The sequence below is a fragment of the Hemiscyllium ocellatum genome, chromosome 3 (assembly GCF_020745735.1).
Source record: "Hemiscyllium ocellatum isolate sHemOce1 chromosome 3, sHemOce1.pat.X.cur, whole genome shotgun sequence".
Lineage (NCBI taxonomy): Eukaryota > Metazoa > Chordata > Chondrichthyes > Orectolobiformes > Hemiscylliidae > Hemiscyllium > Hemiscyllium ocellatum.
The window spans coordinates 45,422,663-45,441,202 of record NC_083403.1 but is presented as its reverse complement, the minus strand read 5'-3'; the positions used below and the strand labels follow the sequence as shown (position 1 = coordinate 45,441,202).

Sequence of the window (18,540 nt, the reverse complement as noted above, 5' to 3'; positions counted from 1 at the left end):
AATTTCAGAAAGCTAGGGTTGTCAACCTAAGTGCTCCCCACATTCCACTTCCCATGCTGGCTTCGTTTCATGTTTTCACTTCTAAATTGTAGGGGACTTGATGTAAGCAATTGCAATAAGTAAAGTATAGCACCTTCTACCTACTTAAAGTGGATTGTATTGGATTCTGTAATTTTAGAAGAACTTTGCACCATTTTTGTTAATTAAAAAATATAGATGTTTTGATGTTGTTATAAGGCTGCTCAATTTCATTTTCATTGCTGTGTTTCAACATCTGTCTACCAGACTGCATAGACTGTGACTGCAACTTATCCAAAAGGCACACACTTGAAGCAATTTGCATTTTTGAAACTACCCTATAACTGTTTTCTTAATTATATTAAAAGTATTTTAAATCATTGAAACTTTCAGGGAGATGAAAATAAATCAGTGAATTTAAGGAAGTGCTACGTTCCAGTAAGTTAGCAAAGTTGAATCTTGTTATGGCTGTGTTGAACCCTGCAAAATAAAACTGTAGAGGCATGTTTAAAATAACTTGAAAATGCTGTCCATGATTTTTCTGGATTTCACTTCCTCTGTGAAATATCCTAAGATATGATATTGTAGCCTGTGTATATTGTGATGTTTTAGACAATCTGGGCTCTTCTAAAAATGGGATGTGGGACCCAGATTTGCTAATCCTATCTCTACTTCTGGCACATCCTATTTTACAGGGATGTGTGGAATGGGGTCCAACAAGTGCAATGTGACCTCTACATATGGAAATCCCAAACTCAGCAAGGTCATTTGAACTCTGTGCTGAGTTTGAACAAACCTTATAGTCACAGAAGCCTTATCCCACAGTGTGGCAGTTATAAATCTTTAGAAAAAATGTAAAAGTTCTTGAAGGGTAGGTAAGGTAAGATATGCATTAACAATGCTGCCAAGTTATTTGAAATATTGCTAATATACTTGCCCAAGCTAATGAGAATTGATAAAATATGTCTTAGCTATTTCAACACTGATTGTTGATATAAAACTAAAAGCTATCATTCTAATGTTCATAATGTTTGGCTGCTTTGCACAATCCATCATCATGGTGTACATGTACATTCACAGTTTGATTGACAGTTCAGAGGTTACGAAAGAATCATCTACCTTCATGAGGTTATGATACAAATGTATTGTTTGATAAGGAATTTAATATTTGAACTTTAAGTGTTTTGAATTGACTTTCTTGCATGGGAGTATTTTTTAATATAGTGAAAGATGTAATAGATATTTAGAATCTTTTCTTATTTTCCCTCAACAAGGCTCCCAATGTCTTCCTCGTGGATAGTGGTTGAGTTAGCATGGAGTATGTCAGAGTGAAGTGTGATGAATGGAGAGGAATTATGAGTTGGTGTTCAGTTGACATAAGAACTGTAGTAACGAAATGGGTGAAGGCCATTGGGGTGTATGGGGGCAATTGGGAATGTAAGGACAAAGGTTCTGAGGGGCCATTGGGTTGGAGCAGCAAAGATTGTAATGTAGTGAGGGGATGTGAGGAGTAAGGACCAAAGAATGTAATGTTTAAGAGAATAGCTGGTTCAAACTACCAGAGAACTGAGAGCAAGACTTTTGAACAGCCTGTCACAGCACTCAGCAACCCCTGTGACTCCTCCAAGCTGTATCTCAGGATAGTGAGCTGACTCCATTCCCCATACCATTCCTACTCACCACCTGCCCACACCCCCCCAAAAAAAACAAAGAAATTAATATTGTAGACTGAGGAGTTTTTCAGCTCCCAATACTTGCGAGCAAAAATTCAGACGCGTGTTAACATTCAGTTTTTACTAGCTTTGGATTTTTCTTTCTTTCCTCAGAAGATGGTGTAGTCATACTTACATCTTTCTGAGAGGAGAAATAGCAAAGGTGTTTCCACAGGATGAAGTCTTCATTAAAGGATACCATCTTCTATTACTTTTTTTCGGATAATGGGTTGATACAAAACCTCAACCAAGTTGTAAGAAAATAATTCTATCTTGCCAATTAATCTAATTTCTTTTTATTTTCTTGACTCAATATGCAAGCATTTATGTAAGTAATTGTATTTATTTTAATTATTTGTTTTTGGGATGTTTGACAAGGCTTAACATTCCTGATGAAGGGCTCTGGCCCGAAACGTCGAATTTCCTGTTCCTTGGATGCTGCCTAACCTGCTGTGCTTTAACCAGCAACACATTTTCAGCTCTTAACATTTTATTACCAATCCCCAAATGTCCTTAAGCAGGTGCTGGTATTGCCCTGCTTCTCACCTCCTTGGACTATTGAAGTTAATGTGGGAAGATACTCTCACTCTCACAGGATTATTAGGGAAGGTGTTGAGTATTTTGATTCAGCAATGATGAAGGAATAATGTTATCTGACCAAAGAAGAACTATGAAAGAAACACAGAGGTCTTAGTGCTCATATAGAGTGCTACCCTAATATATACTTCTAAGTGGCACAGTATTTGTAGGGTGCTGCAGAAGAAGCTTTTGTTATATTGTCGTGCACACTGGCTTTATGAAAGGAAAACCACACTTAACCAGTTCGTTGGAATTCCTTGTGGGATTAACATGTGATGTGGATAAAAGAGAGCCTATTGATGTTCTGTACTTGGGTTCCAGAAGGCATTTCACAAACAGCCACATAAAAGATTATTGTGCAGACTGATGCTTGTGCTGCTAGTGTAGCATGGAATGAAAAAAAGATGGAAAAATAGAAAATGGAGAGCATACATAAATGATAAGTAGGATATGATATGTAGGGTTCCGAATGGATCTGTGTTAAGCCCTCAATCTCTTGCAATTTATAACAATGACTTGAATGAGGGGATGAAGGGGAATGGTGGTGTTACTTGCAGATGACACAATGTAGGAAAGTATTTTGTGAAAATAACATAAGGATGATGCAAACAAATTTGTTAGGTTGAATGAGTGGGCAAAAATCTTGCAGTTGGAGTAAAATGTGAAGTTGTTCATTTTGGCAGGAAAAACATACAAAGCAAGATATTACTTTAATAAAGAACCACTGCAGAAATCCAAGGTGCAGTGGGATCTGGGTGTTTTTGAGTATGTAAATTGCAAAAAAAAAAATTCAGCTGCAGTCATCATTAGTAAAGCTAAAAGAGAGCTCACCTTTATTACAAGAGGAATTGAATATAAAAGTAAAGATGTTGTGCTTCAACTTTGGTGAGAATACATCTTGAATACTGTGTTCAGTTTTGGTCTCTTTATTTAACAACGGATGTAAATATGTTAAAAGCAGTTTAGAGGAGGTTTACTAGTTAACGCTTTGAATGAACAGGTTGTCTTTGGAGGAAAGATTGGAGAGAGTGAGCTGGTCTTTACTGGAGTTTACATGAGCAAGAGTGTTTTAATTGAGGACCATGGGATTCTGAATGGTCTTGACAAGGTGAACATGGAAAGGATGCAGGTGAATCCGGAACCAGGGGGCAATATTTTAAAATCGGGGATTACCCTCTTAAGACAGAGATAAAGAAGAATTTTTTTTTATCATAGCGATGTGCAACTCTGGACCTCTGCCTCAGAATATGATGGTGGCAGTGTCATTGAATATTTTTAACGTGGCGATAGATTTTTGTTAAGCTGTGGAATTTGAGAATAGATGGGAATACGGAATTCAAAACAAAAGCATATCAGCCATGATCTTATTGAATGGTAAAATAGGCTTGAAGGACACTAGACCAACTTATGTACCTGATACATATGTTCACTGTTCATATTCAGTACTGGAGTGAGTGGCTCCTTATGTCAGTTAATGGGTTCCAAACAGCCAGGTTGCTTTGTCAGGATAGTGTTCAGTTTGTTAGGTTTAGTTGCAGCTGCACTCAAGTGGTAAGTATTCCATCACACTCTTGATTTGTCCCTGTAGTTGGTGAGTTCCTTACTAGTAAATACTCAGCTTCTATCCTACTTGTACCCATAGGATTTACTTGGCTGATCCAAGTTGAATTTCTGTCAGTCGTGATCCCTGGGAAATTCATAATCAGGACTTAGCAATTGCAGTGCTATGTAATGTCAAAATATGTTATTAGGCTCTTTTGGTGTGGATGATCTGTTCATGTTTCTTGTCATTTATCACTCTAAGACTGAATGTTATCTAAGTTCCGTTACATGCCCAATCTGAGGAATTCCAAATGGAACTCAAGATTACAATGGTCAGTGAACATTCTCATATTATCTTGAAGGGCAGGTTATTAATGAAGCAGTTGAAGATGATTGAGCCTTGGATGCTGCCTTGGGCTTGAAATGATTCACCATCAACAACAACAACCATCTCCCTTCATGTCAGGTATGACTTCAGAGATGTTCCCAGTCCTCCTTAATGTCAGTCTTACTGTGGCTCCTTATTGTCACACTGTATTAAATATTTCACTGCTGTTAGGAATTGTCACTGTCACCCCTAGAATGAGTTCTTAGTGTTAGATAGGGCACAACATTTTTAAATTTTTTTTCCCAAAAAAAATTATAAAACCACTGTCCCCTGAACTTGCATAAATGTATAATGGAACATTATAGACCAGTGAAGATATTTCTTAGAGTCATAGAGATGTACAGCACGGAAATAGACCCTTCAGTCCAACTTGTCCATGCCAACCAGATATCCCGGCCCAATCTAGACCCACCTGCCAGCATCAGGCCCATACCCCTCCAAACCCTCATAAACTAAAGTTTACATGTAAACCTGCTCTCATGGTGAATAAAACATTTGACATAAGTTGTAAGATTCAAATTTTTTCTAAATGTTTGAATTTTAGCTAGCATTTAACTAACTGTAACGTCAAGAATCTGTAGCAAAAAAGCAGATCAATGTGAATTGGGGAGAACAATCCACTGGTTGGAATCATACCTAACACAAAGGAAGATGGTTGTGGTTAGTAAAAGCAACATACTGCAGGTGCTGGAAAACTGCAACAGAAACATAGTGCTAGAGAAACTCAGCAAGTCTGGCACCATCTGTGAAGAGTGAAACAGTGTGAATGTCTTGAGTCTTAGTAACACTTTTTCAGAACCTCAAAGTTCTAAATAAGAGTCGTATCAGATTCTAAATGTTAACCCTTTTTCTCTTCACAGCTAGAGGTTAATTTTCTCAGCTCCAAAAGAAGTTCATCAGGGTAGTGTCCAAGGCCAAACTACCTTCAGTTGCTTCTTCATCAATGACTTTTCTTTCATCCTAAGTAGTGAGGATGTACACTAATGATTTCACAATGTTCTGCACCATTCACAATTCCTTAGGACATTGAATTTCATGTCCAAATGTAGCAAGACCTAGACAATCTCCATGTTGCCAAATCCTACTATCAGTACTGAAGCACTGACCATATCATGGGAATGCCACAAATGGCATCAGTAGCAGTCTTAATGCATTTATGAGTGGTCAATTAAGGATTCCCATTCGGTTTACATTGGTTCCTTGGAATTCAATTGCTGGCACCCATTCCTTCAGGTCTCAGGTCCTGCCGGCGTAGTTCCGTGACAATGTCCCAGATCATGCTCAGACTGCACCAACACCAGTTCTGAGGAAGTGTCACTGAACCTAAAGTGTTAACACTGATTTCTGTCCTCAGATGCTGCCAGACCTGCTGAGTTTTACCAGCAATTTCTGTTTTTGCACCAACACTCTGCTTTGCTCATTCGAAGGAAATGGCATAGAGGACAAGAGATTCTGGCTGTTCTATACCTGCTATGTATCCTGAGGGCATTTCCAGCTGCGATCTCTTGTGCAGAGGGATTGGTGTCCACTGGTGATTGCTGCTTGTCCTGGGCTTGCTGGTGCATCCTTTTCCATTTCTCAACATCTTTGTTGCCACACAGCAACAGCTGTAGCAGGATCCATCAGTCATGCTTGCAATAACCCTCTGTGGGAAATATCAGAAACAGAACAGATCTTTAATAATGTGAGCAGTTGCTATTCACACATGTTGTATTCTTCTCTATGCAGTGAGACATAGAGCTCTCCAACAGGTAAGGTGACAGAATGACCTTAGTGAACTATTCCAATGAAAATACCATCAGTCATATTGCAAAGGCAGCAATGCATTTAAGAACACATTGCATTATATTTGCAGTTCAAGGTGAGAGGAAAACATTTCTGTGTGCCTGTGCAGTCTGTGAGATTTTGCATTAGCTTTGTGTTTTGTGGCCCACAGATCCCACTTTTAAGATTGCGTGTGATTGCTTTGGCTTCACAGAGATGGCTATTTTCAGTCTGTAATAATTTATGACATGGTCAAGACTGCTTGTGACCAGCATTTGCTGGTTGCGACACGACATATCTTACACATGCATAGAGAAAGACTTGGAGGTAGGGAACTTTGGAAAATAAATATTGAAGTCTTGAAAACAGTCCACATTACAGAAAACAAGGTACTGGAGATCTTAGAGTCATAGAGATATACAGCATGGAAACAGACCCTTCGGTCCAACCCATCCATGCCGACCAGATATCCCAACCCAATCTAGTCTCACCTGCCAGAACCCAGCCCATATCCCTCCGTGTGGGTGGCACAGTGGTTAGCACTGCTGCCTCACAGCGCCAGAGACCCGGGTTCAATTCCCCCCTCAGGCGACTGACTGTGTGGAGTTTGCACGTTCTCCCCGTGTCTGCGTGGGTTTCCTCCGGGTGCTCTGGTTTCCTCCCACAGTCCAAAGATGTGCGGGTCAGATGAATTGGCCATGCTAAATTGCCCGTAGTGTTAGGTAGGGGGTAAATGTAGGGGTATGGGTGGGTTGCGCTTCGGCGGGTCGGTGTGGACTTGTTGGGCCGAAGGGCCTGTTTCCACACTCTAATCTAATCTAAAAACCTTCTTATTCATATACCCATCCAAGGGTATTGCAATTGGACCAGCCTCCACCACTTCCTCTGGCAGCTCATTCCACACACACACCACCCTCTGTGTGAAAAAGTTGTCCCTTAGGTCCCTTTTATATCTTCCCCTCTCATCCTAAACCTATGCCCTCAAGTTCTGGACTCCCTGACCCCAGGGCAAAGTCTTTATCTATTTATCCTATCCATGCCCCTCATAATTTTGTAAACCTCTATAAAGTCACCTCTCAGCCTCCGACGCTCCAGCCTGTTCAGCCTCTCCCTATAGCACAAATCCTCCAACCCTGGCTGCATCCTTGTAAATCTTTTGTGAATCCTTTCAAGTTTCACATCTTTCCGATAGGAAGGAGACCAGAATTTCATGCAATATTCCAACTGGCCGAACCAATGTCCTGTATAGCCGCAACATGATCTCCTAACTCCTGTACTCTGTACTCTGACCAATAAAGGAAAGTATACCAAATGCCTTCTTCACTATCCTATCTACCTGCAACTCCACTTTCAAGGAACTATGAAGTTGCACTCCAAAGTCTCTTTGTTCAGCAACACTGTCTAGGACCTTACCATTAAGTGTATAGGTCCTGCTAAGATTTGCTTTCCCAAAATACAGCACCTCGTATTTATCTGAATTAAACTCCATATGCCCATCTGATCAAGATCCTGTTATAATCTGAGGTAACCTTCTTCGCTGTCCACTACACCTCCATTTTGATGTAATCTGCAAACTTACTAACTGTACCTCTTATGCTCGCATCAAAATCATTTATGTAAATGACAAAAAGTAGAGGACCCAGCACCGATCCTTGTGGCACTTCACTGGTCACAGGCTTCCAGTCTGAAAAACAACCCTTAACCACTACCCTCTCTTCTACCTTTGAGCCAGCTCTCTTTACAAATGGCTAGTTCTCCCTTTATTCCATGAGATTAACCTTGCTAACCAGTCTCCCATGGGAAACCTTGTCGAATGCCTTACTGAACTCCATATAGATCACATCTACTGCTCTGCCCTCATCAATCCTCTTTGTTACTTCCTCAAAAAACTCAATCAAATTTGTGAGACATGATTTCCCACACACAAAGCCATGTTGACTCTCCCTAATCAGTCCTTGCCTTTCCAAATACATATACATCCTGTCCCTCAGGATTCCCTCCAACAACTTGCCAACCACTGACGTCAGGCTCATTGGTCTATAGTTCCTTGGCTTGTCCTTACTCCCCTTCTTAAAGAGGTACCACGTTAGCCAACCTCCAGTCTTCCAGCACCTCATCTGTGACTATCGATGATACAAATATCTCAGCAAGAGGCCCAGCAATCACTTCCCTAGCTTCCCACAAAGTTCTAGTGTACACCTGATCTGGTCCTGGGGATTTCCACCTTTAACCATTTCAAGACATCCCGCATTCCTCCTCTACAATATGAACATTTTCCAAGGTGTCACCATCTATTTTGCTACTTTCTATATCTTCCATATCCTTTTCCACAGTAAATACTGATGCAAAATATCCCCCCCATCTCCTGCGGCTCCACACAAAGGCCGCCTGGCTGATCTTTGAGGGGCCTTATTCTCTCCCTAGTTACCCTTCTGTCCTTAATGTATTTGTAAGCACCCTTTGGATTCTCCTTAATTCTATTTGCCAAAGCTATCTCATGTCCCCTTTTCCCCCTCCTGATTTCCCTCTTAAGTATACTCTTACTGCCTTTATACTCTTCTAAGGATTCTCTCCATCTATCCTGTCTGTATCTGACACATGCTTCCTTTTTTTTCTTAACCAAACCCTCAATTTCTTTAGTCATCCAGCATTCCCTACACCTACCAGCCTTTCCTTTCACCCTAACAGGAAAATACTTTCTCTGGATTCTTGTTATCTCATTTCTGAAGGCTTCCCATTTTCCAGTTGTCCCTTTACCTGTGAGCATCTGCCCCCAATCAGCTTTTGAAAGTTCTTGCCGAATACTGTCAAAATTGGCCTTTCTCCAATTTAGAACTTCAACTTTTGGATCTGTTCTATCCCTTTCCATCACTATTTTAAATCCAATAGAATTATGGTCGCTGGCCCCAAAGTGCTCCCCCACTGACACCTCAGTCACCTTTCCCTGCCTTATTTCCCGAGAGTAGGTCAAGTTTTGCACCTTCTCTGGTAGGTACATCCACGTACTGAATCAGAAAATTGTCTAGTACACACTTAACAAGTTCCTCTCCATCTCAACCCTTAACACTGTGGCAGCCCCAGACTGTTTTGAAAGTTAAAATCCCCTACCATAACCACCCTATTATTCTTACAGATAGCTGAGACCGCCTTACAAGTTTGTTTATCAATTTCCCTCTGACTATTGGGGGGTCTATAATACAATCCCAATAAGGTGATCATCCCTTTCTTATTTCTCAGTTCCACCCAAATAACTTCCCTGGATCTATTTCCAGGAATATCCTCCCTCAGCATAGCTGTAATGCTATCCCTTATCAAAAACGCCAACCCCCTCCCCACCCCAGCCTCCCTTTCTATCCTTCCTGTAGCATTTGTATCCTGGAACATTAAGCTGCCAGTCCTGCCCATCCTTGAGCCATGTCTCTGTAATTGCTATGATATCACAGTCCCATGTTCCTAACCATGCCCTGAGGTCATCTGCCTTCCCTTTTAGTCCCCGTCCATTGAAATAAATGCAGTTTAATTTATTAGTCCGACCTTGTCCCTGCCTGTTCTGACTGTTTGACTCGCTTCTTTTCTCAACTGTACCAGATGCAGTTTGATCTGTTTCCTCATTATCTCCCTGGGTCCCACCTCCCTACCTTACTAGTTTAAATCCTCTCGAGCAGCTCTAGCAAATCTCGCTGCCTATATTATTCCCCTTCCAATTTAGGTGCAATCCGTCCTTCTTGTACAGGTCACTTCTACCCCAAAAGAGATTCCAATTATCCAAAAATGTGAATTCTTCTTCCATATACGAGCTCTTCAGCCATGCATGCATCTGCTCTATCCTCCGATTCCTGCCTTCACTAGCTCGCAGCACCAGGAGTAATCCAGATATTACTATTCTCGAGAACCTCCTTTTTAAATTCCTGTCTAACTCTCTGTAATCTCTCTTCAGAATCTCAAACTTTTCCCTTCCTATGTCATTGGTTCCAAAGTGTACAATGACCTCTTGCTGGCCCCTCTCCCCTTTGAGAACATTTTACACCCTCTCTGAGACATCCTTGATCCTGGCACCAGGGAGGCAACAGACCATTCTGACCTTTCGCTGCTGGCCACAGAAACACCTATGTGTGCCTCAGACTCGAGAGTCCCCTAACACACAAACCCCTGGCCATAGAAACGTCTGTCTGTACCACGGACTACAGAATCCCCTCACGCAATTGATCTCTTGGAACCTGACGTAACCCTCGTTGCATTAGAGCCCGTCTCAATACCAGAAACTTGGCTGTTCATGCTACGTTTCCCTGAGAATCTTAAAAAGCAGAAAGATAGATAAATCTCTGTGATCTGAAAGTGTATCCCAGGATATTATGGGAAGCTAAGAAAGAAATTGTAGGACACCTACAGAGATATTTGTATCATCTACAGATACGGGTGAGGTGCTGAAAAATTCGAGAGTGGCATAGGTTTGCCTTTATTGAAGAAAGGCTCCAAGGAAGGTTTGGGAACTGTAGTCCAGTGAATTTAATGTCAGTGTTGGAGGACATTCTGAGAGACATGACATCATGTGTTTGGAGAGGCAGGGTCTGTTTAGGGATAATCAGCATGGCTTTGTGCATAGGAAATTCTGCCTCACAATTTTGAGTTTTATGAGCATGTTACCAAGAAGATAGGTTTAGACACAGCAGTAGATATTTTCTATGTGGATTTTAGCAAAGCCTTTGATAAGACTCTGCATGGTAGACTAGTTAATAAAGTTAGGTCACATGCGATTCAGGGAGAGTTTGCCATTTGGAAACAATATTAGCTTGATAGTAGGAAACAGGGTGGTGGTGAAGGGTTTTTCATTTTGGAGGCCTAGTACCAGTGGTGTTCCATAGGAATTGGTTTTGGGCCCACTATTATTTGCCATTTGTATAAATGAGAATATAGTCAGTAAGTTTGCAGATGACACCAAAATTGATTATGTAGGAGACTGTGAAGAAGGTTACCTATGAGTACAAAGGGATCTTGATTATTTGAGCCAATGGGCCAATTGGCAGATGGAGTTTAATCTAGATAAATATATGGTGTTGCATTTTAGTAAGATGAACAAGGGCAGGACTTAGACAGTTAATAGTAGAGCTCCGGGGAATGTTGTTAAACAAAGAGGCTTAGGGGTTTGGATGCATGGTTCCTTAAAAGTTGTGTCACAGAGTTGTAAAGAAAGCTTTTATCATAGTTGTCTTCATTGCTCAAACCATTGAATATAGGAGTTTGGATATAGTGTTGTATAGGTTGTTGGTTTGGTCACTTTTGGAGTACTGTGTATAGTTTTGGTCACCCTGCTATAGGAAGGATATTATTAAATTGGAGACGGAGTAGAAAAGATTTACAAGGATGTTATGGGGACTGGAGGGTTTGAATTATAAGGTGAGGCTGGACAAAGTTAAGAATCACACAACACCAGGTTATAGTCCAACAGGTTTAATTCAAGGTGAGGCTGGATAGTCTGGGACCTTTTTCACTGGAGTATAGAAGGTTGAGGGGTGACCTTTTGGTTGTTTATAAAATCATGAGGAGCATAGATAAGGTGAATATCAAAGGTCTTTTCCTTAGGGTTGGGGAGTTCAAAATGAGAGGGCATAATTTTAAGGTAAGAGGAGAAAGATTTAAAAGGGCCTGAGGGGCAAATGTTTCATACAGAGGGTGGTTCCTATCTGGAATGAACTACCAGAGGAAATGGTAAATCCACGTACAGTTACAACATTTAAAAGACATCTGGACAGGTACATGAAGAGGAAAGGTTTAGAGGGATATGGGCCAAACGCAGGCAAGTGGGACTAGTTTAGTTTGGGAAACCTGATCGCCAAGGAGTTGGGCTGAAGGGTCAATTTCTGTCCTGTATGGTCCTGTAATAACTGTTTATTCTACAAATGCATGGTTGATGCTGCAGCTCCTTGAAGGGCCTCCCTTTACTCAGAAGTGGATCCTGTGTTTTGGTTGAGAAATAGAAACTGTCAGCGCCCTCTCCAGGTATAGTTGCTGACATTTTCCATTTGTAGGTTGCATTTAGAATATAAGAGGATTCGGCAATTCAGCCTCTTGAGCCTGCTCTGATTTTCAATACAATCAGGGCTAATGTTATCGCGGCTTTCTCTATAACCCTTCGACCCATTGTTAATTAATCTACCCCTCCGTACATTTACTCAGTGTCCTGGCATTTGCGGCACTCTGGAGAAGTGAATTCCACAGATTCATGACCCTTTAAGAGAAGTAATTCCTCCTCTTTGAAATCTGCTACTTCCTTATACTAAAATTATGATCTCTTGATCAGGGTCACTCACAAAGACAAAATCTGTTCTATGTCTACTTTGACAATCTCCTTTAATTTCTTCTTAACCACAATTAGTGTTTTTTATTCAATCTTGGGGCATGAGAATCACTGGCCAAGCCAGATTTTATTGCCCATTCCGATTTGCTCTTGAGAAGGTCATGGTAAACTTCTTAAATGGCTGCAGTCCTCTTATCATTCTAAAGTCTTGGAGAATATCAGCGTAAACCGCTCAATCTCTCTTCAGAAGACAAACCCCTCATCTCTGAAATCAATGTGGTGTGCATCCTCTGAACTACCTCCAATGCATCTACACCCCTACTGATAGATTGTGTTTTGACTTTCCAAAGTTGTATGCAGTACTCCAGATACTGTCTCACTGATGCCTAGTACAGCTGCAGCAACACTACCCTACTTTTGGACTATTCTTTTAGACATAAACGTCAAAATTCTACTGGCCTTCCTTGTTACCTGTGACTCATGCATAAGGACACTGCAATAAAGCAGTGTAAATTTTCTCTCAATTTAGATAATATGTTGCCTTTCTATATTTGCAACCAAACTGGATAATCTCTTGCTTAACCAGGTTCAACTCCACCTGCCAAGTTTTGATCAATTTACCTAACCTATCCAATCATTAGTTTTTAGTTTCTTGATTGCATCTATTTTAGTGTCATCTGCAAATTTGACTGTAGTACCTTCTGTCCCCACATTCAAGTCATTAATATCAATTGTACATAGTTGGGGTCCATGTTTCATCTTGCCTACCTGTTTTTAAAAAAAAGTGTTAACCATCGCACTCTGCTTTCTGTTGGTTAGCCAAGCCTCTATCCAAACTAAACATTACCCTTAACCTGGTGTGATTTTACCTTATGCATTAACCTTCAGAGTGGTACCTTATGAAATGCCTTCTGGAAGTCTGATCTACAGCATCTGCATGATCTCCATTTGCCAGTTACATTGTTGAAGAACTTGAGCAAGTTAATCAAAAAGGATTTACCCTTCATAAAACCGTGCCAATTGTGATAGATTGTGTTTTGACTTTCCAAATTTCGTGTTATTGCTTCTTTCATACTGGATTCTAACACTTTCCCAATGACAGATGTTAAACTAACCAATCTACAGTTTTCTGCATTTTGTCTCCTGCCCTTTTTGAATAAGTGTGTTATGTTATTGGGGCGGCATGGTGGCTCAGTGGTTAGCAATGCTGCCTCACAGCATCAGGGTCCTAGGTTCAATTCCAACCTGGGGCAGACTGTCTGTGTGGAGTTTGCACATTCTCCCTGTGTCTGTGTGGTTTTCCTCCGGGTGCTCTGGTTTCCTCCCACAATCCAAAGATGTACAGGTCAGGTGAATTGGCCACGTAAAATTGCCCATAGTGTGAGGTGTATTAGTCAGAGGGAGATGGGTTTGGTTGGGTTACCCTTTGGAGGGTCGGTGTGGACTGGTTGGGCAGAAGGGCCTGTTTCCACAATGTAGGAGAATCTAATCTAATCTAATCTGAAGTCAACATTTTTCCAATTCCCTGGAGCCTTTCCGGCATCCAGAAAATTTTGGAATATATAACCAATGGATTCATTCTGTACTAATTCATAGGATGTAAGCCATCAGGCCCTGAGAACTTAACATAAACTGAAAGAACGGTGGATGTTGTAAATCAGAAACAAAAGTACAAATTGCTGGAAAAGCTCAGCAGATCTGGCAGTTAACGTTTCGAGTCCAGTGACCCTTGCAGGACTTTCGGATCAGCGGATCTGAAATGTTCACTGATTTCTCTTCACAGCTGCTACCAAACCAGCTAAGCCTTTTCAGCAACTATTGTTTTTGTAGGCCCTGACGACTTGACTGCCTTCAATCCCCAATGGTTTGCTCTATAATTTTTCCCCAGGGATGATTGTTTTAAATTCCTCCTTTTCTATAATATGCATTGCTTGTTACTATTGAGATGTACAGAGTGTCCTCTATTGTGAAAACTGAGGCAAAATATTGATTTAGTGTCTCTGTCGTTTTTGTTCCCCATTATTAGCTACCCGGTCTTATCTTAGGAACCCACATTCACTTTAGCTTCACTTTTATATCCTTAGAGAAGCTTCTGTTGTTCAGTTTTATATTTTGCACTGGTTTTCTTTCATAATTTACCTTCGTTCTTTTTATTACATTTTTGGTAATCCTTTGTTGTTCTTTAAAAATTTCCCAATCTTACAGCTCACCACCGGTCTTTACAATATGATGTGCCTTATTTTTTGCTTTTTCTATTATCTTTAATGTCCTTGCTGAGCCATGGATATTCTCCCCCCCTCCCCTTAAAATCTATCTTCCTCTCCAATATATTTCGGTTGTGAAAAATTGAATATCTCCTTAAACATCTGCCTCTTTCATCAGCTGTCCTATCTTTTAGTCTTCCTCCCCAGACCAGTAGGGCCAAATCTCCTCGTGCCAGTGTCATTACCATTGTTTTACTCCAAATCACTCGTGTGTGGCTCCAGTTCCTCCCCCTTGAATTTGAAATTCCTGCATGCTCTGATCACTTTTCCAAAGGGAATCCTTTACCAGGTGACTATTAATTAATCCCATCTCATTGCACAATAGCAAATCTAAAATAACCTACTCCCTGGTTGATTCCACAATGTATTTCTCCTCGAAATAACCTTTAATACATTCAATGAACTCTCCTTCGAGGCTGTCTTTGCTATTTGATTAATCCTATCTATCTACATAGTGAAAGTAACCCATGACTTAGGATTTGCTAGATGGTGGAAGACAATACAAGTCACCATGGGCACTGTGAGTCACAGGCTCAGGCTGGTCATCAGGTTACCCCCACTGAACCTCCATGTCTTCTCTACTTGGATTGTCCTGGACAGCCCATCACCATTGGTCCTCCACATGTTCCCATCCACCGCATGGAACTATGACTCCCACTCTCATCCTTACCTGTGAGCCCCATCATTGACTCCCCACACTTTGCTACCATGATCATATCCCCTGATATTCTCCTCACCCCAACCCTCCAGGACTGACCATGGCCTACCCCCATTAACTGACTTGATAGCCCTAATTGATGGGTGACCGGACCTCTGACCACTTTCATTGCAAATCACCGACTGACTATTCAGAAATTGTGACTGCTTGCACTGGACCAACTGGAGTGAGACAGATTTTGGGCATGAAAATGTGTTGCTGGAAAAGCGCAGCAGGTCAGGCAGCATCCAAGGAGCAGGAGAATCGACATTTCAGGCATGAGCCCTTCAGGGCATGAGCTCATGCCCAAAATGTCGATTCTCCTGCTCCTTGGATGCTGCCTGACCTGCTGCACTTTTCCAGCAACACAATTTCAGCTCTGATCTCCAACATCTGCAGTCCTCACTTTCTCCTAGAAGATTTTGGGCATGTCAGTCATCCATTTGAAACAGTCAGGGTAAGACTGTGGATACTGTGAGCAGTCGCTCTCCTTGACTAACTGTGCTGGGACCCCTAACTGACAGCAGCCCTCTTTGTCTTCAAGTGTGAAAAGACAATACGAGGCAAGTTGCTGTGAGCATCCAGGAAGGCGCAGAGTAAGTATACGCTAAGAGAGTGAGCAAGTAGCCATGAGGTGCATCCTGATCCAATCTGAAAGATGAGTGATTGCACTCCAGGACAAAGTGTTCTTGCATCAACATTCTGATGAGAAGTGCCACTGCCCTCCAAAGCATCACAATGCAGCTGTGTTCTGTAAGTTAATCAGGGATTTGTTATGATGAAGCAATGAGGCTGGTACGTGGCAGATGCCAACATCCTTGGAGGTGGATGTATGTGGTCACTGCCCACAGGGCATACTCTAAGCTGTTTGTGCTACGTGTTGACAATACAGGCCCAGAAGAATAAGCAGTGAAATAGAGTCACCAGGTACCTGCTCAAATTTCCACGTCCGATGTCTCAGTGATTTATTTCTATCCAGCAGGTCTAAGGACGGAAACCTGAGGTGAGATTTGGTCATGAATAATGAATGATTGATTATATGTATAAACAGGCTTCTCATTACTCAGTAGCAAACATCTCGCGTCAGTGTCCAGGACTTGTTTAAATAATGTGACATTTTAATCTAAACATCAGGATAGACCTCACTGGACACTCACCCAATTTTACCAAGGTTTTTGCTATATCCCATGTTGTTCAGTGGTTGAGGAGATTCCACCTGGAGAATTCTACATAACTATCTCATTTGTTAGAGAACTACCCAGTAGACAATGGATTCTCCCATGTTTGGAGACATTGAGAGTGGGCCAGTGAAGAAGCACATTTTCATGTCAATAAATCAGTAATCAGAGACAAAGGTCATTCATTTCCTAAAGGTGAGTGATGTTCTGCCATCACTCGTGTGTTCACTTAAGAGCAGCTGATCTATTCACTCGGCACCTTTGGTTTCAATCTTATTTTATCCTAATTCCTCAGCTGAAGATTCTTGCTCTTTTCCCAGGCCTCTGCCTGTTCATAACCTATATTTAATCATTAATTATCACCCAGTGGGGCATCTAGATTATAGTGTATTCTTCTCCAGAAGTAGAACTCCTCAATCTGAGGAATGTTACTGTTTTCAACTCATTTGCAAATGCAAGAAAGGTTCTTTGAAACAGACTGCAATGTTTCAGTGGAGGAAGTCTATGTTCCCGTATGCAGGTGCAAATAAGTTGAAGAATCTTTTGCAGGATTTGAGGTTAGGCTATGAAAAATAAAAGAGTTTTATGTCCTCTTTATTTTGCAGGACCACTTCCAGTTGAGAAGCAGTGGAGTAAATGAGTGGTTGAATGAGCATTGCCAGGAGGCATTTGGAGCGTTGGAGGAGAAGAAAATGTTTCCATGAAATTATGAGGTTTGATGAGGGATAGCGTGTTTGTGAACCGAGTGCAGAAGAAAAAGAGTACTTCTTTGAAATCTGAAATGAGGATGGTGGACACCAAATACAGGAATGTGACTGTCGGGGCAATCTTTGACAAAGTGGTTTGTCTGGTCGCTCTGTTGAAAATCCAAATGTGACTTAGATCATTAATCTTGGAAAACAAAGACAAAAATTTATGAAATGCAGGTTTATTTAAAATTAACCAGATGTTCCAGTTTTAATTAAAAAAAATTGTGTGGACCTGTTTCTGTAACCTTTCTTTACCACTGTTTGAACAACACCAGTCCAGTTGGGATGTAGTACACTTTGTGGAAGGAGTTGATAGCAAATACATTAGAAATAGCAAAACTGAGCTATGAGGGTGGGAATAATAGAATGTTTTCTTTGGAGAAGGGCTGGAGGCGCCAGGTGAAAAGATCTGGGGTCAGGCACCTGAACTTGCCAAGAGGGAAAAGAAAAGTGTTGCAACTGTGTCTCAGCAGAGACTGCATCATGAGGTAAGGATTCAAAGTGGAACTAGGTTGGACAGGAATTTGTAACAGTCTCTGGGGTGAGAAGGTGGATAGTAGAAATAGGAAGGCTTGGGAGTGGTGAAGTTGTGGCTGGTTTGAAGAAGACAGAATTGCCTGGAAGAGAGCATTCAGTGGAATGATTGATTGCCCCATTCTGATTATTCCCAATGCTGCAGTACCTCCTTGTCCTGCACCATCGGACTCGCTTCCTCCAGTCCCCTCAGTAGAATTTACTAAGTGGGGAGACAGCTGTTAGTGAGAATTTAAATGTTTGGTGGCTAATTCAACTGCCACAAAAGAACTTGTTTAAACAGCTGCTTCAAAATAAGGTTGTTGGGTCCAAAGGGGCATTTAAATGACTCTTGAATGGGCACAGGGATGAAAGTAAAATGTCGAGTATGTGGTCAGTTTGATCTTAGAGTAGGATAAAAGGTCTGCACAACATCAAGAGCTGAAGGGCCTGTTCTGTGCTGTATTGTTCTGTGTTCTAACTATCAGAATTATGTAATTACCTATCCTGAATAAGTTGCAACTAGGTTAGATGACAGACTTTGCATGCTGTGGCCTTTAAGAGCAACAACATGCAGAGGAATTTGTTCAGAGTGCGTGCTCTGAGCTAAGTATTTAATGATGTGGTCATTGCTGTATACTGAGGATTTAAGTTCATGACATCAGATTTTCATCTCCATTTCTAATATAGATTTGTGACATTCTATTTTGTATGTGAAGATTGATGAATTAGAGTGCTGGATTACCAGATAGTTATTCTATCCTTTAAAATGTCCTAACTGCATACAATTCTGTTCTTTACTTGATTCTCTATTTTGCTGGAATTGGAACAGTTACGATTT

General features: G+C 41.2%; 1 protein-coding gene across 2 annotated transcripts in view; it reads left to right on the top strand.

The window, feature by feature from the left end:
* rngtt (RNA guanylyltransferase and 5'-phosphatase) overlaps window positions 1-17,931 on the top strand; it is a 420,807-nt gene extending 402,876 nt beyond the window's left edge. For both annotated transcript variants that reach the window (XM_060856948.1, XM_060856941.1), the window contains one exon: window positions 17,043-17,931. In XM_060856948.1, coding sequence (XP_060712931.1) covers window positions 17,043-17,058 — 16 coding nt within the window. In that variant the 3' untranslated portion in view covers window positions 17,059-17,931. The remainder of the gene's footprint in view (window positions 1-17,042) is intronic.
* The last annotated feature ends 609 nt before the right edge of the window (window positions 17,932-18,540 follow it).